The sequence below is a fragment of the Crinia signifera genome, chromosome 6, assembly GCF_055691185.1.
Source record: "Crinia signifera chromosome 6, ASM5569118v1, whole genome shotgun sequence".
NCBI classification, from domain to species: domain Eukaryota; kingdom Metazoa; phylum Chordata; class Amphibia; order Anura; family Myobatrachidae; genus Crinia; species Crinia signifera.
The window spans coordinates 258,244,827-258,267,988 of NC_139222.1; the positions used below are offsets into that span (position 1 = coordinate 258,244,827).

At 44.5% G+C, this 23,162-nt stretch overlaps 1 protein-coding gene across 1 annotated transcript; it reads left to right on the forward strand.

Moving 5' to 3' along the window:
- Positions 1–7,704: 7,704 nt before the first annotated feature.
- PSTK (phosphoseryl-tRNA kinase) lies at positions 7,705–21,369 on the forward strand. The gene is made up of 6 exons (XM_083149419.1): positions 7,705–7,966; positions 8,748–9,030; positions 10,043–10,241; positions 14,413–14,488; positions 17,719–17,812; positions 19,276–21,369. Exons 1-6 carry the CDS (start codon positions 7,748–7,750, stop codon positions 19,521–19,523), a joined length of 1,119 nt encoding a protein of 372 aa, XP_083005545.1. The 5' UTR covers positions 7,705–7,747; the 3' UTR covers positions 19,524–21,369.
- Positions 21,370–23,162: the final 1,793 nt, after the last annotated feature.

Below are 23,162 nucleotides of genomic sequence, written 5' to 3' on the forward strand. Positions count from 1 at the left end.
GGTCACATGTGAGGCATTGCCGTACTCGGGAGAAATTGGGGCACAGATTTTGGGGTGCTTTGTCTCCTTCATTCCTTGTGAAAATGAAAAATTTTGAGCCAGAACTGCATTTTTGTGTAAAAAATTAAATTTTTCATTTTCACTGCCCAGTTGTACCACAATTGGTGAAACCCCTGGGGGTTTGAAATGTACACTATACCCCTAGATGAATTCCCTGAGGGGTGTAGTTTGCAAACTGGGGTCACTTGTGGGGGGGTTCCTAAATTTTAGCATCTTATAGTGCCTAGAAACCTACATGGTGCCTAAAAAATAATCTCATAAAAAGGAGGCTCCAAAATCAAGTAGGTGCTCCTTCTATTATGAAGCCTGTGGTTTGGTCAACGTGCACACTAGGGCCACATATAGGATATTTATGAAAACAAAAGAATTGGGGGAATCAATTTTTAGTCACATTTCTCTAGTAAAATCGACTGTGTTCCTTAGAAAAATTTATTAAAATTGCAAATCTGCAAAAAAAATGAAATTTTGAAATTTCACCTACACTTTGTTTTAATTCCTGTGAAACACCTAAAGGGTTAACAAACTTCCAAAATGCTGTTTTGAATACTGTGAGGGGTGCAGTTTTTGAAATGGCATCATTTATGGGGGTGTCTCACATACAAGTCCCTCAAAGTCACATCAGAACTGAACTGGTCCCTAAAAAAATCAGTGTTTGAAATTTTCTTGAAAATTTGAGAATTTGCTATTCATATTGTAAGCCTCCTAGTGTCCAAAAAAATTAAAAGGAAGTTGAAATAATGATGGAAACATAAAGTAGACATATGGTCTATGTTAGTTATTAACTATTTTGAGTGGTATGATTATTTGTCTCACAAGCAGAAAATTTAACATTTTGCAAATTGCTAAATTTTCCATTTTTTTACGACATTTTGGTATTTTTCACAAAAAAACAGACTGTATCGACCAAAATTTACCACTAATTTGAAGTACAATGTGTCACGAAAAAACAATCTCAAAATCACTGGGATAAGTAAAAGCAAAAAAAAGTTATCCCCACTTAAGTGATACATGTCAGATTTGAAAAAAAGGGCTCTGTCAGGAAGGCAAAAACTGGCTCTGTCAGGAAGGTGTTAAAAGCTGTTTGGCCCATTTTGTCGAGAACGGCCGTGAATTGTCCTGATCACGCCCGAATCTCGACAATCCACGGCCGTTTATGCGGACACGCCCCCTTTTCCCCTGATCGCCAAGCGGGACATTGAATCCCACCTGGCGATATGCTGTCAAGCAAAACGAAAATGGGCCAGGTTCACGGCTTTCGGGGCGGACTGACAGTTGTGACCCGGGATTGAATACGTTGTCAGTTGGAAATTGGCCAATATGAACACAACGCTGCTCGGGATGAACCTACACCCAGAAGATGTCACCACATCTACAAAACAAGATACATAAACAGTGGTGTGGGTTATGGGCATAATCCCATGGCACGGTGGAAGAGAGTAAAGAAACACAATACAAATGGGTTTTCTCTTACCATCAAAAGAAGGCTATGAGAATTGATAAATAAACAATTTTGAAACAGATCCGTCTCTGTTTTTTTGATCGGTATAAGATGTTGCATACCTCGCTCACCTCAAATTGAGGGATGGGGAAACATATATAGGTATCTTTAACTCCTTATGTAGGAAAGCAAATATCATTACATTTAGGAAACAGGGCATACCGCACACATGGTAAAAGCAGTTTTGTTCAACTAATTTGCAGTATTCTTTATGTGTCTCTCAGTATGGCACATACCTCCCAAATGTCCCAAATACAGTGGTACAGTCCCACTAATTGGACAATGTCCCACTTGTGGGTCACAGTGTGTTGTGGGCGGGAAGGCGGTTGGGGACCCAGTAACCACCACTGCTCTGCAAAGCAGTCGGTAATCAATGAATAGATGTTGTACGCATGCACACGGCATCTATCACTGCAGGGAGGGGAATTGGGGGAAGTAATTAGATGTGGAGTGATATAGGGAAAGAGGAAGTGTGGGCAGTTTAGGTTTGGGAGAGATAAAGAAATATTCAAGTGTGGGGTGTTGGAAATGGATACTGAGGGGGACTGCAGAGGGGGTGGGAGATGGTGGTGAGAGAAAAAAAATTACAATTAAATCCATTCACACATACATACCCTTCCTCACTCCCATGAAGCTGGTCCTCCGGGGCATCACACCCAGCAATGACAGCGAAGTGAGCCGGGCCCCCAGCACTGAGAGCGGAGACCTCTCCATGGAGACTCGGTAAGATTAAGGGGAGAAGAAATTTGCCATAAACAGTGTTCCAAATGCACATTGCAAGCATTGAATGCACATCACTCCTAACTGAATCGACTACCTTCTCAGACAGATATTATGGGCCCCATACATCAGCAATTAATTGTGACAATCCTGAGATCTGGAGATGCCACAATTAATTTTAGATGTGTGGGCTCCCCCTTTTGGCAATCCCAATCAAAAATTAATAGGGATCGCCAATCGATTGCTTAATCAGATTTTTAAACATGCTTAATAATCTGGTATTATCTGCGGATCTTTTTTATATGTGTGGGAATTCCCAATTCGTCTTCTTCATCTATTTACATTATGAACAGCTGAAATGACAATCGATTGGGCAATTTCCAGATATGAAGATGCAATCTTTAGATGGAAAAATCCGCCGATCACTGAAATAAATCTGTAATGTGTGGGCAAGTCAAATAGATTGTAGAATCCATTTATCTGGCCAAAAAATCCCTTGATTCGGAAATCCATCAATTGTGATTGCTGATGTATGGGGCCCATTACATTTAAGTGGTCTAATGAGTGCTAAAAACTATTGTGAATGATAAAATTCCTTGTATATGGTAAATGGTGCTGCAGCCAATCAACTGTCATTTTTTAAACACTTGAGAGTTAGGAGCCGGAGCACCATTTAACATTTCACAACAAGTTTAAACTCTCATTATAAGCCCCTATAAAGGCCAGATGCATCAACGAGTAATATTATTCTTGTAACTTGATATAAATGATAAATGATGCTCAAGCCAATTATTTATTTATTAAGTTTCTTATATAGCGCAGCATATTCCGTTGCGCTTTACAAAAGGAGACAGTGATACAACAAACAGGGTATTTACAGACAGTCAAAAGGTAGGAGGGCCCTGCTCGCAAGCTTACAATCTATAGGGAAATAGGCATTGATACATAATGATAGATACTGTATTCTTTATTACATCGATTCCATTCCAAAATGCAAGGTTCCGTGACTGGTTTTGGAATTTGATAAGCTTGCCTGAAGAGATGAGTTTTCAGGGAACGTTTATAGGTTTGGAGACTGGGGGAGAGTCTTATTGTGCTTGGGAGGGCATTCCACAGAGTGGTGCAGCCCTAAAAAAGTCTTGAAGTTGGGAATAGGAGCAAGTAATGAGTGTGGATGAGACGCAGATCTTGGGAGGAGGGCAGAGGTCGGGTTGGAAGATACTTTGAGATAAGAGAAGATATGTATGTGCATTTTTCAAACACATGAGAGTAAAGGTGTCTACGCACGGAGCAATATATTGCTAGCAATCATATTGCTCAGTGTATTCCGTTTTCATCAGCCACCAGAGATGGTGGCTGATGAAAATGACACACTGCAGGGAGAAGAGGCGGGGGAAGTCGCTGGTTGGAGGAGCAAGCTCCAGCAACCATTAGGGGGCTGAAAACAGGAGTGCGTACCCGGCGATTTATCGCCGGTGCACACTCCAATCGCTGGCGATATGGTCGCTCAGCGACCATATTGCCAGCGATTATAGCCCGTGTGTACGCACCTTTAGGGGAAAATTTACTCAGATGTGAATTCTACTTCACATGTGATGTTGCTTATTTATTTAGCACCCTCTAGGGTAGTAGACAGGATCTGATTGGTTTCCCATAGTAACATCACATGTGAAGTAGAATTCACATCTTAGTAAATTTCCCCCTTAATGCCCCGTACACATGGGGCAAGTCAGCATTTGTGCTAAGCAACCTAGTTAAGCACAGGTCACTTAGTAGTAGTAGTACGTTAATTTATAAGGCGCCACAAAGTGTCGGCAGCGCCGTACATAGCAAACAAAACAAATTACAAGGTAACGTACAGGGTGTGTTGATAAAATACAGCATAAATAGGGGTATAGGTGGTAGAACTAAAATCAGCATCCCTGAATCTGGGAAACCTGGAGATTTGCTTCAGATTGGATCTATCAGGTAATGGGAATTAGACTTCCAAAGACACCCGAGTTCATGTTGTTTCCCATGAATATCCCAGGGGTAAGACACCCCATACAAAAGTTTATTTGGCATGTGTTGAGTGCGGTAAAAATAAAAATAGCGGTCAACTGGAAAACGGAGAAGGCACCAGCTGACATGGCTATAAAAGAAATGATATGGCACCTTTACCATATGGAACACCTCTCTACTAGTGTAGAAGAGAAAGTAGAAATTTTTAAAGAGACCTGGTCCCCATGGTTAACGTATCATAACCTGCCACTTGACTAAAAAACACTGAGGGGAAAGACATCCCCGAGATAACGGGATTTGAAAGTAGCAATATGGGCTCTGGTATAATTAAGACAGGGTACTTTAAGCTTTAACCATGCCTACCTTAGGATAAACTGGAGAACGAACCCTAAAACACCCTCCCTTCCCTACCCTCCCATAGCCTGGACATAGAAGGGACATATACTAATTTGGTACTAGACTGTGGAAGGATTTCTTGTTTGTCTTTTTATGTCTTGTCTTTTTTGTTCTTTTGTCCTTGTCGTCTTTCTTATCAGAACATGGAGATGAAATGTACAGGGGGGGGCGGGAACGACCAAGGAATGCGATAAAAAGTGAATAAGTGAACAACGGCTATAAATTGTACAAAATATAAGTATTAAGGGTAATTGATAGAATAACAACTAGCTAAGATATGGTAGGAGGAGAAAATATAAGCAGAATGGAAAGAAGAACGCGTCCCTTGGCCTGAATGCCTTCCCTTTTATATATCAGAGATGTAAGCTCGATATACATGTTTGAATGTCATCTGTGATTAACTATACACCATGGAGAATAACGATTGTAATGTTTTATGTAATTGAAAATAAAAAATAATTTATTAAAAAAGAACTAAAATCAGCATCAGTTCAGAAATAGGTGTCGAAATTGTCGAGGAGACTGAAGATGAAGTAGAGGAAGGGAAGAACAGGACAGGAGCACAGGTGAGGTAAAGAGGTAGGGTGAGTACGTGAGGAAGGAGGACCCTACTCATAAGAGTTAACAGACTAAAAGGAGGTGGGTGGACGAACGAAAAACAATAGGATAATTACGAACGGATGGAGGATCAAAAGAGGTTAGGAGGAGGGATAGGCTAGTCGAAAAAAGTGGGTTTTGAGGGAGCGCTTGAAGGAGGTAAGGGAATCAGAAAGCCTGATGGGTGGCGGGAGGTTGTTCCAGTGCAGGGGGGCAGCGCGAGAGAAGACTTGGACACGGGAGTGGGAGGAGGTGATTAGGTGAGAGGTCAGTCGGCGGTCAGCGATGGAGTGAAGAGGACGGGAGGGAGTGTGGATAGAGATCAGTGAAGAGAGGTAAGGAGCGGTGGAGGAGGAGAGAGCCTTGTAGGTGGTGGTGAGGAGTTTAAAGAGAACTCGGAAAGGAATGGGGAGTCAGTGAAGAGATAAACAGAGGGGGAGGCGGAGGTAGAGCAGCGGGAGAGGAAGATGAGCCTAGCAGCAGCGTTAAGAATGGATTGGAGAGGTGGGTGAGAGGTAGCCCAGAGAGAAGGATGTTGCAGTAGTCAAGGCGGGAGATGACAAGAGAGTGAATGAGAATTTTGGTCACGTCAGTGGAGAGGAATGGTCTGATGCGTGAGATGTTGCGTAGGTGAAAGCGGCAAGACTGTGAGAGAGCACAAATGTGGGGGGTGAAAGAGAGGGAGGAGTCATTGATGACACAGAGGCAGTGCGTTTGGTCGGTGGAGGTGATCTCGGTTTCACCAATGCTGATGGAGATAGTGGGAGAAGAGGGTATGTTCGGGGGATGGAAGATTAGAAGTTCAGTTTTAGCCATGTTTAGTTTCAGGAAGCGTTGGGTCATCCAGGTTGAGCTGGCCGTGAGGCATTCGGAGACCTTAGCACACAGCACTGAGTGATCGGTCATGGCCAGTGTTCTCAATTGAGAGAACATTGGCGATGACTAGATGATAGCGACAAGCAAGACCATGCATCGCCGTTGCCAGGGACCATACACACACAGAGCAATCCGTGCTTCATTTCTAAGCAATTTAGATCACGTAAGGTGCGTACACACGGGGCGATACACCGCTCAATGCCCCCTTTTGATCGGCGACCAGAGATGGTCGCTGATGAAAAGAAACCTCTGCCGGCGGGGCCGCAGAGGTAATCAGCTGGTCGCATTAGAATGGGGCAGAAAATGGGAGCGCGCACCCGGCGATTTATCGCCGGGGCACACTCCCATCACTGGCAATATTGTCGCCAGCGATCATATTCCCAGCGATATCAGCCCCAATCGCTGCTGTGTGTACACAGCTTTAGAAATGGGGCTGTAATTGCCCCGTGTGTATGGCCCATTAGGCTCCCATACAATGGACAATTTACCTGCAATTTGGATTATTTTCTTGTGATTGTACAAGAAATCTACAATTGTAAAGCGCAACTGAACCTGCTGCGCTATATAAGAAACTGTAAATAAATAAAAATAAATTGTGATTGCAGCAATTTATCACAAGGAAAAGAAACCACATTTCAGATGACTGACAGCAGGTCCGATGCAATGCACGGTTCCAGGCGTATCGCACCATACCCTCTGAATCTCCCCTGCTGCAGAAGTAATATCTTAGATTGCTTTTGAGCCAGCCCAGCTGGCTGGGATTGCATGGGACCTACTGGCTCAAGGGAGCACTGGGGCATATGTATTAAACCTGGCGAAGAGATAAAGTGGAGAAAAAGTGGTAGGAGATAACGCACCAGCCAATCAACTTCCAACTGTCATATTTCAAACACTGCTGATTGGCTGGTGCGTTAACTCCTTACACTTTTTCTCTTCGTGAGGCTTAATACATCTGCCCCACTGTGTGGCCTTTAGGAGCTATTTGGCTGTAGCACCATTTATCATTCGTTTCACGTGATACATCGGTCTGTAAATTTGGTAACCAAACTGCAACCTTCTAGTTATGGAACTGTAGGGCGGCTCAGCATTCGAAGCCAGAGGTTGTGGAGAGGAATGTAGAAACATGCTCCTGTCCTGTTCTTCCCTTCCTCTACTTCATCTTCAGTCTCCTTGACAATTTTGACACCTACTTCTGAACTGATGCTGATTTTAGTTCTACCAGCTATACCCCTATTTATACTGTATCTTTCAACACACCCTGTACGTTACCTTGTAATTTTTTTTTTTTTTTTGTTTGCTATGTACGGCGCTGCGGACACTTTGCGGCGCCTTATAAATAAACGTACTACTACTACTACTACTAGGTGACTCTGCAGCTGCTATGGCAGTAGCACTACAAGTCCCAGCCTGCCCTGTGGAGAGAAGCTATAGCTATGACAGGATATATAAATATATACTTCCAACGTTTCATAGACATATAGATGAACTACAAATCTCAGCATTCAAGGCGGAGCTATAGCAGTGTCACAGCCTGTGCTTGGTACAGAATTGCTGCTTGCATCCTCCGAATCTCTGGCCGCGCACGGCTATGACGTCACTATGGGTGAGCCGGCACAGAACTGTCATGTCGGGCTGTGCGTGCTCTGCGGGCTCCCCGGTGCAGGGAAGTCCACCTTAGCACGGAGACTAAAGAACAGCGTCCCCGTGTATTCCGTGGTTGTGGTGACGTACGACGAGCTGATCGCTGACACAGCTGTGCGGTGGGAGACAGCCGCTGACTCCGGGGCTTCTTCTTGCCCGTCTGAGGGCGGAAGCGAAGTAGGTGACTTAACCAATCAGATAGTGTGATACACAGCTTCATCCTATGCCAGCTAATCACCGCTTGCAATACAGATCATCACTCACGTCACATGACCTAAGTACAGCGCATAGCTCATCATATGTAATTGTGCCACCGAGTTTGTAGTATGTGTGTATAATATTGTAACACTATTATATACTGTATATCTGCCTCACAGATGTGCATGCTAATGTTTACAATTGATACTTTAGAAGCATAATGGTTTCTTCTGTTTTCAATCCTGATGAGTTTGTTTTTTCCTTTTAAGTGCTAGCCTAGAAGTATTTGGATCAACTGTTCATAAGATTGTTATAAAGCGCTGTGGAATTTGCTGGTGATATATAAGTGATAATAAATATATTGATTTGTAAAGGGGGGAAAATTGGGTAATATAACAAACACATGTATGTATTAACTAGTAAGCCCGCTTGAAGCAAATGCTTAGAAAGCTAGTCTGCTACCTTGTGATTGCCTCTGTGTTTGTACATGTGTGAGAGAGAATGAGATGTAGTTTCATTCGCTGCCAACAAATGGCAGTGTTTTGGAGACTTCATACTCACGTGTTCTCCCTTTGTGTAGGTGTTTGCCAAATGCATAACATGCCACTACTGTCAAAGCATGTGTGATTATGCATTGGTCATTTGCATATATGTGTTAGAGCATAGTTAATAGAACAATACGATCAGTGGTATGTTGTGCACAGCACATGTGGCTGCAGATCTTATCTGCATATAAGTATTTTTTTGTCTTATTTGCCAGCTATCCCTCTGGAAGCAGCATCGCCAGCAGCTGCTCCAGTGCATTGAGCATCTTATAGTGGCTCTGCTCAGCAGCACATCTTTAAAAGCCCCTGGTGGTCTGATTGGAGGACAATGGGACCGATTTGTTCAGTGCCTGGAAAGTCAAGGTGTCCTCTCTACTACAAGTTCAGATTCCCACCACTTACTGATCACCCCGGAGCTCCGTCCTATCTTTGTGATTCTGGATGATAACTTCTACTACCAGAGCATGCGGTATGAGGTGTATCAGCTGGCGCGCCGGTGTAAGTACCTACTGGTTAATGCATTGGCCGGTTAGTATGCGAGATTTATCATCTCTACTGTAAAAATACAAAAGAAATTGAATGTTTTTGTTCCCTCGATATGTGGAATTAGTCTGCTATTGCATTTCATTTATTTTAATTTTAAAAAAAAATTGCTGTCCGGGAAACAATGGGCCGATTCAGACCCATTCGGTCGGGTCCGAATTCGGCCCCGTTTTCCATGGTGGGGGTCTGTGCACTCGTGAATATGTGCGTGTGCTAACCCCCTGTGTGAGCGCCTTCGGAGAGTATCACACTCGCCGGGGCGTTCGCACTGTGAGAGGAGGGAAGGGGGAGAGCAGGAAGTGGGAACAGGGCGTCCCAATTTTATGGGCCTCCCTATAAAACACTGGGCATTTCCTTGAGAACACCGGCGTGGCGGTGCCTGCTCGGGGTGGGCGGCTGCCGTCACATGACGTCGGGGCCCGCTCGGAATTTGGAGATCAGCGGTCATCTGAAAAATAAGTAAATAAATTTGCCGTGCCATCTGGTTCTCCCCTATCGATGGCAAAAGTATTCAACATCGGCCATAAACCATCAATGATTTTAAATTATTCGATGGTCAGAGTTTACCTGTTCCCTAGGCTGCAATTACACGCAGCCTGGCGAACAGTCCGAATCGGGCCCAATGTGAGGAAATTATTATACATTCCATAGAACAATCTGGTGCCCTGGAGCTGGTGAACAATTGGTTCCGGACGCGTGTTGCCTGGTTCTAAGCTGTACTACCCACACCTGCAGAAACCTTGCCTATGAAATGTCCACCCCCTCTTGGGGGGAGGATTCCTGATGATCACAGGCATTGGTTGGATCTATAGGGCATTGATATAGATTTGTGATCTCTCGCTGCAGTTGTTCCGTTTGTTATACAAATTAAAACTAGGCGTTACATGCAGGGTACAGATTGGATGCGTCAGTCTCCTGCAAACTGTTCTAATGATAAATGAACAAAAGTCTGTATTTTCATTCTCAGATTCCTTGGGATTTTGCCAGTTATATCTGCACTGTGCCATGGAGCACTGCCTGCTGAGGAACCGGAGCAGGCCTCATCCTACCATGGACAAGACGATATTGCTTATGGACGGAAAAATAGAGAAACCTAATCCTGAGAAAAACACATGGGAGAAACACAGTTTGATCCTAGACAGCTCTGAGGGCATTGCAGTGGATGAGTAAGCAGTGGATGTTACTCTTATAGAAACATGCTATTGTATTTTGTAATGAAGTGAGCTTGTCTCTCTCTCACTGTTCACACACCAAATGTACAAGACTGTCATACACTGATGAGCCTTAATAGGAGGGAAACAGTGTTTGGATTCCATCAGGATTCCATCAGGTCCCTGCACTGTGTCATAGTCTGAATATTGAATAAGCATTCACTGAGAGGTCTCCCATGCGCAGTGGTGTACAGGGTGTGTGGTGCACATGGGTCAATTGGGCCACACCACATATCCTGTAATTAATCATTGTGCTTACATTCTGTGGCCTCTGTTTTAGAATAACATCCTGAGAAAACGGTGTCTGGAGATATGCGCATACACAGTACAGGAATCACTGGGAAAATGGTGTCTGGAGATATGGGCATACACAGTACAGGAACCACTAGGGAAAGGGTGTCTGGAGATATGGGCATACACAGTACAGGAACCACTGGGAAAATGGCGTCTGGAGATATGGGCATACACAGTACAGGAACCACTGGGAAAATGGCGTCTGGAGATATGCGCATACACAGTACAGGAATAACTGGGAAAATGGTGTCTGGAGATATGCGCATACACAGTACAGGAACCACTAGGGAAAGGGTGTCTGGAGATATGGGCATACACAGTGCAGGAACCACTAGGGAAATGGTGTCTGGAGATATGCGCATACACAGTACAGGAACCACTAGGGAAAGGGTGTCTGGAGATATGCGCATACACAGTACAGGAACCACTAGGGAAAGGGTGTCTGGACATATGGGCATACACAGTACAGGAACCACTGGGAAAATGGTGTCTGGAAATATGGGCATACACAGTGCAGGAACCACTGGGAAAATGGTGTCTGGAGATATGCGCATACACAGTACAAGAACCACTGGGAAAATGGTGTCTGGAAATATGGGCATACACAGTGCAGGAACCACTGGGAAAATGGTGTCTGGAGATATGCGCATACACAGTACAGGAACCACTGGGAAAATGGTGTCTGGAAATATGGGCATACACAGTGCAGGAACCACTGGGAAAATGGTGTCTGGAGATATGCGCATACACAGTACAAGAACCACTGGGAAAATGGTGTCTGGAAATATGGGCATACACAGTGCAGGAACCACTGGGAAAATGGTGTCTGGAGATATGCGCATACACAGTGCAGGAACCACTAGGGAAAGGGTGTCTGGAGATATGGGCATACACAGTACAGGAACCACTAGGGAAAGGGTGTCTGGAGATATGAGCATACACAGTACAGGAACCACTAGGGAAAGGGTGTCTGGAGATATGGGCATACACAGTACAGGAACCACTAGGGAAAGGGTGTCTGGAGATATGAGCATACACAGTACAGGAACCACTGGGAAAATGGTGTCTCGAGATATGGGCATACACAGTACAGGAACCACTGGGAAAATGGTGTCTCGAGATATGGGCATACACAGTACAGGAACCACTAGGGAAAGGGTGTCTGGAGATATGGGCATACACAGTACAGGAACCACTAGGGAAAGGGTGTCTGGAGATATGGGCATACACAGCACAGGAACCACTAGGGAAAGGGTGTCTGGAGATATGACAGTACAGGAACCACTAGGGAAAGGGTGTCTGGGAATATGGGCATACACAGTACAGGAACCACTAGGGAAAGGGTGTCTGGAGATATGCGCATACACAGTACAGGAACCACTAGGGAAAGGGTGTCTGGGAATATGGGCATACACAGTACAGGAACCTTTAGGGAAAGGGTGTCTGGAGATATGGGCATACACAGTACAGGAACCACTAGGGAAAGGGTGTCTGGGAATATGGGCATACACAGTACAGGAACCACTAGGGAAAGGGTGTCTGGACATATGGGCATACACAGTACAGGAACCACTAGGGAAAGGGTGTCTGGAGATATGGGCATACACAGTACAGGAACCACTAGGGAAAGGGTGTCTGGAGATATGCGCATACACAGTACAGGAACCACTAGGGAAAGGGTGTCTGGAGATATGGGCATACACAGTACAGGAACCGCTAGGGAAAGGGTGTCTGGAGATATGGGCATACACAGTACAGGAACCACTAGGGAAAGGGTGTCTGGAGATATGGGCATACACAGTACAGGAACCACTAGGGAAAGGGTGTCTGGAGATATGCGCATACACAGTACAGGAACCACTATGGAAAGGGTGTCTGGAGATATGAGCATACACAGTACAGGAACCACTAGGGAAAGGGTGTCTGGAGATATGGGCATACACAGTACAGGAACCACTAGGGAAAGGGTGTCTGGAGATATGGGCATACACAGTACAGGAACCACTAGGGAAAGGGTGTCTGGACATATGGGCATACACAGTACAGGAACCACTAGGCAAAGGGTGTCTGGAGATATGGGCATACACAGTACAGGAACCACTAGGGAAAGGGTGTCTGGACATATGGGCATACACAGTACAGGAACCACTAGGGAAAGGGTGTCTGGAGATATGCGCATACACAGTACAGGAACCACTAGGGAAAGGGTGTTTGGGAATATGGGCATACACAGTACAGGAACCACTAGGGAAAGGGTGTCTGGAGATATGCGCATACACAGTACAGGAACCACTAGGGAAAGGGTGTCTGGAGATATGGGCATACACAGTACAGGAACCACTAGGGAAAGGGTGTCTGGAGATATGAGCATACACAGTACAGGAACCACTAGGGAAAGGGTGTCTGGAGATATGCGCATACACAGTACAGGAACCACTAGGGAAAGGGTGTCTGGAGATATGGGCATACACAGTACAGGAACCACTAGGGAAAGGGTGTCTGGAGATATGCGCATACACAGTACAGGAACCACTAGGGAAAGGGTGTCTGGGAATATGCGCATACACAGTACAGGAACCACTAGGGAAAGGGTGTCTGGAGATATGCACATACACAGTACAGGAACCACTAGGGAAAGGGTGTCTGGAGATCTGGGCATACACAGTACAGGAACCACTAGGGAAAGGGTGTCTGGAGATATGGGCATACACAGTACAGGAACCACTAGGGAAAGGGTGTCTGGAGATATGAGCATACACAGTACAGGAACCACTAGGGAAAGGGTGTCTGGAGATATGGGCATACACAGTACAGGAACCACTAGGGAAAGGGTGTCTGGAGATATGCACATACACAGTACAGGAACCACTAGGGAAAGGGTGTCTGGAGATATGGGCATACACAGTACAGGAACCACTAGGGAAAGGGTGTCTGGGAATATGCGCATACACAGTACAGGAACCACTAGGGAAAGGGTGTCTGGAGATATGCACATACACAGTACAGGAACCACTAGGGAAAGGGTGTCTGGAGATCTGGGCATACACAGTACAGGAACCACTAGGGAAAGGGTGTCTGGAGATATGGGCATACACAGTACAGGAACCACTAGGGAAAGGGTGTCTGGGAATATGCGCATACACAGTACAGGAACCACTAGGGAAAGGGTGTCTGGAGATATGCACATACACAGTACAGGAACCACTAGGGAAAGGGTGTCTGGAGATCTGGGCATACACAGTACAGGAACCACTAGGGAAAGGGTGTCTGGAGATATGGGCATACACAGTACAGGAACCACTAGGGAAAGGGTGTCTGGAGATATGAGCATACACAGTACAGGAACCACTGGGAAAATGGTGATAGTGCCACTAATCCAGAGACAGTAGATTTTGGCACAGTGGGGCAGATGTATTAAGCCTTTAAAAAGAGATAAACATGAGGGTGATAAACATCCAGCCAATCCGCTCCTAACTATCAGGTTATAGGCTGTTTGAAAAAAATCAGTTAGGAGCAGATTGGCTGGACGGTTGTCACTCTATCACCCTCACGTTTTTCTTATTTTAAGGCTTAACATCTGCCCCGGTGTAAGAGTCTGCAGTGCATATGAGCTGATGAGAGGGGTTACTTGGATGCTGCACACAGGCTTCCTCACCTCATTAAAGACCCCGGGCCGTGTATTTAAATGGCGTTTTGCAAATGTGCTAATTTGCCCAAATTTCCCTATGTAATCATTCACAGTCACCCAAGAATAACTGTAGGGATGTGTGGTTTTAAGATATAGCCATATTTTTTTTTGCTTAATTAATGCATATTTTCATCATTATTACAGTACAAGAATCACTGATTTGCTGAATCGAGCTTTGGAGATCCCCGAGACTCCGCTGGAGGATGACCATGATGATAAGGTAGGGGACAACATGGACTTTGTAAAAGCAAATATATAAATAATAAAATAAACACGTTTGCTCTACTCATAAAGTAATACAAATGTTTGAGTATGCTGATTTATAGAAATGTTATATTGGCACCTTTATGTTTACCAAATGATTTGCTCAAAATGTTTGCTATCCTTATCGTGATCATCTGTCCACTTATAGTTGAGTTTAGATCAAATGATCTTCAGTTATAATGTATGGTTACTCCGCTCTGCGGTAAGGAGTGGTTTAAGTAGATTTGATAAGGGATTTCCAGCTTTTAGGTACCTCTTTGTTATTTGTCATTATCTGGTCAAGGCTAGAGCAACCTGTAACCAATGAGATCATCGTAATGTCCACAGCAGCACAGGTTATTTCAGGAGATGATCTGCTTGTGTTGAAGCCGGTAACCCATCTACTAGGTAGTGAGTGTAAAGATTAGAGGAAAGCAATGGAGACAGCAGTAATCCTCGGAGACTTAAGTAGTAGAAGGAGCAGCGTCCTGAATGTGATCACCAGAGTGGATACTGGGGGGGGGGTGTCCCTTTGCAGGTATCAAATAGAAGATCGATGTTTATCAATGTGACTGCGGGGAAGCCATCTCTGGCCCTGCAACCTTATATTCTTATATTGGCCATAGCCTAAAATGTATGGAATAATGCATTCCCACTGTAAACTGTATGAATATTAGCAGTTACTGACGTGTTCTATGACCCTATTATAAACATGAAGTAGTCAAGCTGATTTTATAACCGATATCCTGGGTGACTTCTGATATCCATAATGATATTATAACAAGTTTTAAAGTCACCTGTTGATAATGTATGTGTTACTTAGCTTAGTGGCATACAGCCAAGCAGACAGAAGTGTCAGTAAGCAGTGTCCACTGTACGAGAGCTCCTATCTCTGCGCCACATTCCTGCTATTTCATAGGGGTAGGGATCATTCGGTCAACCCAAGAAAAGTCGACACTCCTTAGGTTGACACCGGAAGGTCGACAGGCAGAAGGTTGACAGGGTCCTTAGTTTGACTGGCAGAAGGTTGACACATATTTTTTTAAACATTTTAGGCGTCTAAATCTAGACGTCTAGTTCTGGACACTGTCTAAGTGTACTGCAGCAGCTTGCATCGCTCGCCATGCTTCGGGCACGGTGCCTCGCTACGCTGGACACACTATTCTATTCTCTCTGCATGCCCTAGTGCAGGGGTGTCAAACTCAAATTCATCGGGGGCCGCATCAGCAGTTTGGTCACCCTCAAAGGGCCGCTGTATAATAATAATGCAATGACACCACAGGCTGCTCCCGCTGTATAATAATAATGCAATGACACCACAGGCTGCTCCCGCTGTATAATAATAATGCAATGACAGCACAGGCTGCTCCCGCTGTATAATATAACAATAGTAATGCCATGACACAAATTATTATACAGGGGAGCAGCCTGTGGTGTCATTGCATTATTATTATACAGAGGGAGCAGCCTGTGGTGTCATGGCATTACTTTTATATTATACAGGGGGAGCAGCCTGTGGTGTCATGGCATTATTATTATACAGGGGGAGCAGCCTGTGGTGTCATGGCATTATTATTATACAGGGGGAGCAGCCTGTGGTCTCATGGCATAATGCCATGAGACCACAGGCTGCTCCCCCTGTACAATAATAATGACACCACAGGCTGCTCCCCCTGTATAATATAAAAGTAATGCCATGACACCACCACCAGATATATTGTTTTTTTATGTAACTTACTGTATTTTATCCCTCAGGCTCCTTTACTGCTGCTGCTGCAGCGCCAGTAATTTAAATTCCACTCTCTGCGCCGCGGCCTGTCCTGCTGCGGCCCCCCGACTCGGCCTGCCTTCCTCCCTCTCTACAGACGCGTGGGTGGGAGGCGTCATCGTCATGACGTCCCCACCCAGCGTCTGCCACTGCCTCGATAAGAGGGAACAGGCTGCCGGGCCCTCCTCGACGTAGCTGTGGAGGCCGGCGGCCATGTTCCTGTGGCCGCAGACATCTTAAAAGACCACAGGAACATGGCCGCCGGCAGTGCAAAAAAAACCTCTCAAAAAAGAGAATAAAAGGTGAAGGCTGGCGGCGGCTGCGCGGGCCACATGACGAGGTCTGTCGGGCCGGATTTGCCTTCTGCCTATTGACCTTACGGTGTCGACCTTTCTTGAGCCGACCTAACGACCCATCCTATTTCATAGGTACAAGCAATCAGGAACTACTTATTATCAGTGTACAATGACGCACTGAATCCCTATCACTGTAAATATCCTGTCCTGCACATCAGGAATCACTGTACTTTACCCCTTCTTACCATAATTCTTCTATAGTACACAAGTTTCTCTAATGAACAAAGAAGTGATGACATCAGGCGTCCCCACTTCTAAGCACTGGCATTCTACATACATATATTAACATGTTATATTATCCAGGGGGAGATTTCTCAAAGATTGGAGAGAGATAAAGTACCAGCCAATCCGCTTCTCGCTGCGATGTGACAGTGTTTGGAAATTGAGCTGATCAACTGGTTGTTTGGGGTCTATGTACTAAGACTTGGAGAGTGGATGGAAATAAAGTACTAACCAACCGGGGGTGGATCAGTTGCTCACCAGCAAGTTGTTAGACAGTCATTAGGTCGACACCATTAGGTCAACATGCATTTAGGTCGACATGTGTCTAGGGCGACATGGATTAGGTCGAAAGGGTCATTAGGTTTACAGTCAAAAGGTCGACATGGGGTTTTTCCACTGTTTTTTTTTTTTTTTTACCAGAATGATGACACAGTCTATATGGACACAGGTTAAAGTGCGTTCTGTAGACTATTTTATTCTCCCACCACGCCCTAGTGGATGGCAGAGCATGAAATACTGCCTGTTGGCACGTGTCGGCTCAAAAAAAGTGAAAAACCCCATGTCGACCTTTTGACTCTGTCGACCTAATGACACTGTGACCTTAGATGCATGTCGACCTTCGTGCATGTCAACCTAGACACATGTCGACCTAACTGCACATCGATCTAATGACTAACAACTTGCTGGTGACCCAATGACCGTATCCCAACCAACCAGCTCCTGTCATTTTTCAAACACAGCCTGTACCACAGCAGCTAGGATCTGACCTCTCCATCCAGCTCTCCCTTTCCTCTCCAGTTCCACTTTTGATCTTATGCCACAGCTTTATTTTCCAACTTTTTTCTGTACATTTATTAACAGGATAGAGATCGTGAAATATGCGCGGCCAGTATCGTCCATCAGGCGGATCAAAGTCTACGAAGGCTTATTTCAGAGACCATGCAGACCGTGAAAGGTATAAATAATAGAAATGGATCTTGGTGTATACAAAACATTAATCAATTCTAATTTTCACAGGACCGCAATGACATACAGTATGTAGCTCGGGGGTGTCTGCAAGCAAATAGTACTTTTATCCATGTATTTATCTCACAACTCAAGAATACAGTTGTGTTGAAAAACTCCTAGGGGCTGGTTCAATAGCTGCAAATTCGGTTTTGCGGCTGCAATTTCATGCAGTTAAATCAGAAAATTCCTGTACGATATCCCAGCATTGAAAATGAGAACCCCAGATTTCCGCTCACAGCTCCAAACATAAGGTGGGCATACACACGCAGATTTATCTGCAGATCTGTCTGGTTGGAACAAAAACCTGGTTATGGACAAAAGACAGTTGACCGTTTGCTTGGAAATGCTGGAAACCTGACAAACTGTCACTCATCCATAACCATGTTTGTGTTCCAACCAGCCAGATGTGCAGATAAATCTTACTAGTGTATGGGCACCTTTAGTTTTTTTGGGGTGTGTAAAATGTTTTCATTGAATAATCAGGTTAATATAATAACCTGAAGCCAAAATCTACAAATAATTGGGCAAGCCCAAAGCCAATGCTACAAATGTGCAGATTGAGTGCCACATTTATAACAATTTGAAGTACTTGACTCTCCTATGTGGGGATAAGTAAGCTCTGTGCAGTATATTTAAAAACATGGCAGTGTAGGAGGAATAGGGCAATAGCGTACAAGCCCTAGCATGAGACTGAAGTCAGTCTTTGGATGTCAACCTGGGAAACTGAGAAAGCCAAGGGGTCAGATTTGTAGAAGATCTATTGGGAATAAGTACTTCTCGCAAGCGATTATAAATTGTAGATATGGCTCTGCCGGGTTAAGGTCAGGTTTTTTAACATGGTATCTACTGGATTATCCCAGTTCAAAATTGAGATTCTAGAATATAGTGCAGTACAGATGTTCATTCAGCCGGGGGCTCCGCCAGCTGCCAGAAGAGATCGCGTGCAGGAGACACTTGCGTCGCCTCCCCGCCCCCCCCCCCCCAACCCTGCAGTCTTCCTGAAGCAGAGATGGGCATGGTTTCAGCTCCCCTCCGCCGAGTGACTGGGACACATGTGCGTGTGAGACGCTCGTGCGTCCCAGTCAGGTGGAGCGCCTCTCTGCCAGCGGCAGCATTTTGGCAAGCCCTGGAGCTGCATGAGAGGCGCTACATCTGTACCTCCAGTTTTACATATCTAATAAAATCGTTCTAGTTCAGGTTTTATTTATTGTAATGCAATGTTTTCACACCGCAAATATTGCGCCCAGTTGATTCAGTCGTTTATGTAAAATATGTTAAATATAAAAATTCTGAAGTTGGTAGTGTTCTCTTACAAACATTAATATTTGATTTTTTAGTTTGATCATATCCTAATAGTTCTATTGTCTTTATATTTACCATATTGTGTTTTTTTTTTCCTTTTTGTTTAAGGATCTGTTTCTGCACAGGATATGAAACAGTTGGCTAAGGAGCTCCAGCATGCAAAGTCTAGAACCCTGGTTCATGTCAGGCAAAGCATGGCCGGGAAAACGATCCAATCTCTGAGGACAGATATGTTTGATGTACAGACCTTTTTTAAGGCAGAAAAAGACCAAATATTACAGCGATATTTGCATATGGACGAGATGCAGTATTGTCAATCACAGATGGACTGTCCGCCAAATCCTGCTACCTTATAGTAAATAGTTATACATAGGTCGGGATTTAATCCCGCCCGAGTTCAGTGGCAATGCGAGATGCATGCCGAACTCTGAGGCTTGTTAAAGGGGAATCAACTTACAAGGCCTTGTAAGTTAATTCCCCTTTAAAAAAACGTCTGAGTTTGGCGGACATCTCGCATTGCCACTGAACTCGGGCGGGATTAAATCTCACCTATTGTCTCTCGTTAGTTGATGTATATTACACATTTTACTTACACTAGCTCAATGGCGCTATGCCAAAAGCACACATTGATCTGCAATGAAGATACTACTTCTATCCTTCAAATGTATGCATGTCTGTGATTTTCAACGCACGGCAACCGGAACAAGATTTAAAAATTTCCAGGGCACACCATCAGACCCCCACACAGAGAAAAAAACACATTGGCCACCAAAGGAAAAAAAACAAACCTACTGGCCCCCATATGGAAAAAAAAAAACAACATTGGCCCTCACATGAAAACAAATATACAGCCGCCACCAACCAATGATGATTAGCACATGACAAGAGGAGGAGGGGCCAGCAGCAAAATATGGACCCACTGATGTCAGAAAGGGGTGGTCACATATACCCAGTATACAGAGATATGACTGGACCAGGAAGAGACCAGCGAGAGACAACAGTTGATCCAGCTGTAAACTGGTGAGGACATCTCCGGCCCTCGGGCACACTTGAGAACAGCTCACTAGTGGACCACAACACAGTGGTTGAAAAAGCTGATGTACTGTATGTCATTCTCATAGAATAACAGAGTTGAATGTTTACCTGCATCATACTACACCTGTATATTTCTAATATATACTTAAGATTTGTTTGTGTGTTAAACACAAAAAGGGATTATTATAATATATACTGTTTGTTCCTAAAGAATAATGAGCCTGATTCAACTTAGTTAGTAAAGCAAAGAAGCACACAAATGGGCAAAACCATGGTGCAGTGCAGGTGGGGCAGATGTAATGTGCAGAGAGAATTAAGGTGCCCATACACTAGTAAGATTTATCTTCAGATCTGGCTGGTTGGACCAAAAACATGGTTATGGATGAGTGACAGTTTTCCAGCATTTCCAAGCAAATGGCCAACTGTCATTTGCTCTCATCCATAACCAGGTTTTTGTTCCAACCAGCCAGATCTGAAGATAAATCTGTGTGTGTATGGCCACCTTTAGATTCGACTGGGGTGTGTTCAAATGGAAATTTAGCTTTAGAAATAAAGCTGTCTAACATCTGTGGGCTACATGCAAAAACAGTCAGTATTTACCCTGCAGATAAACAATATAAATATATTTGCACCCCTTGCATAGTAACATGGTTTGTACCAGACACACAATTACTTTTTTTTTTTTTGCTTTAATGAACCTGACCAAGTCTTTTTGTTTTGCACCACTGAAATGTTGCTGCCTGTTTCTTCTGGGATTACTGTCTTTATGGAGGAAATGGCAGCAAGGATGGGAAGAATCCAATTCAGGCACACCTGTATATTAGGGGCAGCCTATTCTTCCTCCTGCAGTAAACAGACCAAGACAGTGGGTAACTTGAGGCAGGACAATGGAAAAAAAAATGTGTCTGCTTGTTTGTTTCCTTTGTTGGGCACATGACCTGGTATGTCTCTCTTGGTGCCATTTAATCCTCTCCTGATATTCATAGGTCAGTATCCGGTTAACTGTGGTAATTTACCACAGCTAATGTATTCGCCGGCAGCTATCCAATTGGGATGCAGTCAAAATCCCGAATGGGTCATAATACAGACAAGGACAAAATCCCGACATTTAAAATCCCGACAAGGACAAAATCCCAAAATTAAAAACCCAGACAAGGACAAAATCCCGACATATAGAATGTACAGGTGGAACAGTCAACATGACTTTGTGTTGACAGGTCGACATGGTTTTTTTCACTGTTTTTTGACCCGACATGTGCCGACAGGCAGTATTTCATGCCCTGCCATCCACTAGGGCAGTGGTTCCCAAACTGTGCGCCTAGGCTCCCTGGGGTGCCTCAGAGCACTTGCAGGGGTGCCTCGGTTTGGTGGTCCAGAACCAATTCAAATTATTTATGGGCAATGTAGTAGGCAAAATCAGTGCTTGTGGCTTCCAGTTATAAAATATGTAGATAAACAGAAGTGAATTCTGTCCCTCAACACATAACTGGACTGAAGGATGACATATAAGCACAACTTATTTAATTTAATATTGTTTTCCGAAATTCTCGGTAGCGAACATTGCACCTAGGGGTGCCTTGACACAAATTCTTATAATCTAGTTTGTTGTGATGCAAAAAAGTTTGGGAATCACTGCACTAGGGCATGGTGGGAGAAGAAAATAGAGTGCCCGAAGCATTGCGAGCAATGCGAGGGGCTGCGGTTCACTTCCAACTGTGTCCATGTCGACCGTGTTGATATTCGGGTCAAAAAACAGTGAAAAAACCCATGTCTACCTCGCGACCTATCGACACAAAGTCATGTTGACTGTTTCACCTGTACATTCTAAATGTCGGGATTTTGACCTCGTCGGGATTTTAAATGTTGGGATTTTGTCCTTGTCGGTATTATGACCCAGGATTTTGACCGTCGGAATTTCATACAGAATCCATCCAATTAGCCCTGATATTCGGCTTTTATTGGGGATTATCAGGCACCCGAGCATAATCTGCAATAAGAAGCCACAGGAGCAGTGATAACCTGTGGGATCAGGAACTTATCCCAGCTCCCATGTGTTATGCCACAATTCTTTTCTGGGCATTAAGAACGGCCTGTAATTGGACAGACATATTAATTATTTTGATTGTCTGAAAAAGTATGGCAAGTCATTTGATACAGGCCATGGTAATAGTTGAGGATAGTCTATCCAGCTGCCTGAGTAGTGTAGGGTTTTCTTTAGTGCTGAGCACCATAATGACACAGGCAGGTTGGGCGGAACTAACGTCTAATCTGCCCTGCAGTGATAAATGTAACTTTCTTAGGGCCTGACCTAATTGGATGAATGAAAATGGATTCTTCAACAATATTGCATTTAGTTATAATGGGGACAGTGAGTATTGTGGGCAAACCTGCAATGGTGGATGGTAGTCAAAAAAGACCAAAATGGTTTCCTCTATGCCGTCAGACGCTGGGTGGCGTGGCGTGGCGGGGGTAAGGGGGGGCGGAGTCAACACGCAAGAATGGATCAAAGACCGCTTTGACTGGCGCTTTGCCTTTGCCCCTTCAAGCCACCCAGCCGCAGTGTCTGCACAGAGGAAGTCCTGGACGGCTGCCCCAGCGAACAAATCTCTCCCCAGCGGTGCCGGCTGCCAAAGTCAAAAGCGTGAACAAAGATTTCCTCAGCGGCAGCTCAGGTTGGGACTGCTGTACCGCAATGACAAGCAGTCCAGCCAATCGGGCCGCTTGTCATTGCGCTACAGTTTTGGGCAGTCAGAATAGTTTCCGGGACCTGACCTAGAATATCCTTGCTCTAACAGTGCAGGGTATATTAGATCCTATATATGTGTTATGTACCTGCCTACATTAAGCTGACTTCTCACTTTCACAGATTCTAATATTTCTGGTTGGAATGAAAATCTTGTAATGACATTTTCTCCCAAACACTGGAATACAGACACAAATGGTCATTCAGACAAATTTTC

Bases quoted from the DNA above. Each gene is read 5' to 3' on its own strand.
- PSTK (XM_083149419.1), top strand. From the start codon at position 7,748: ATGGGTGAGCCGGCACAGAACTGTCATGTCGGGCTGTGCGTGCTCTGC. The intron at 7,967-8,747 runs GTAGGTGACTTA...CTTATTTGCCAG, and splicing joins CGTCTGAGGGCGGAAGCGAA to CTATCCCTCTGGAAGCAGCA. The intron at 9,031-10,042 runs GTAAGTACCTAC...TTTCATTCTCAG, and splicing joins GTATCAGCTGGCGCGCCGGT to ATTCCTTGGGATTTTGCCAG.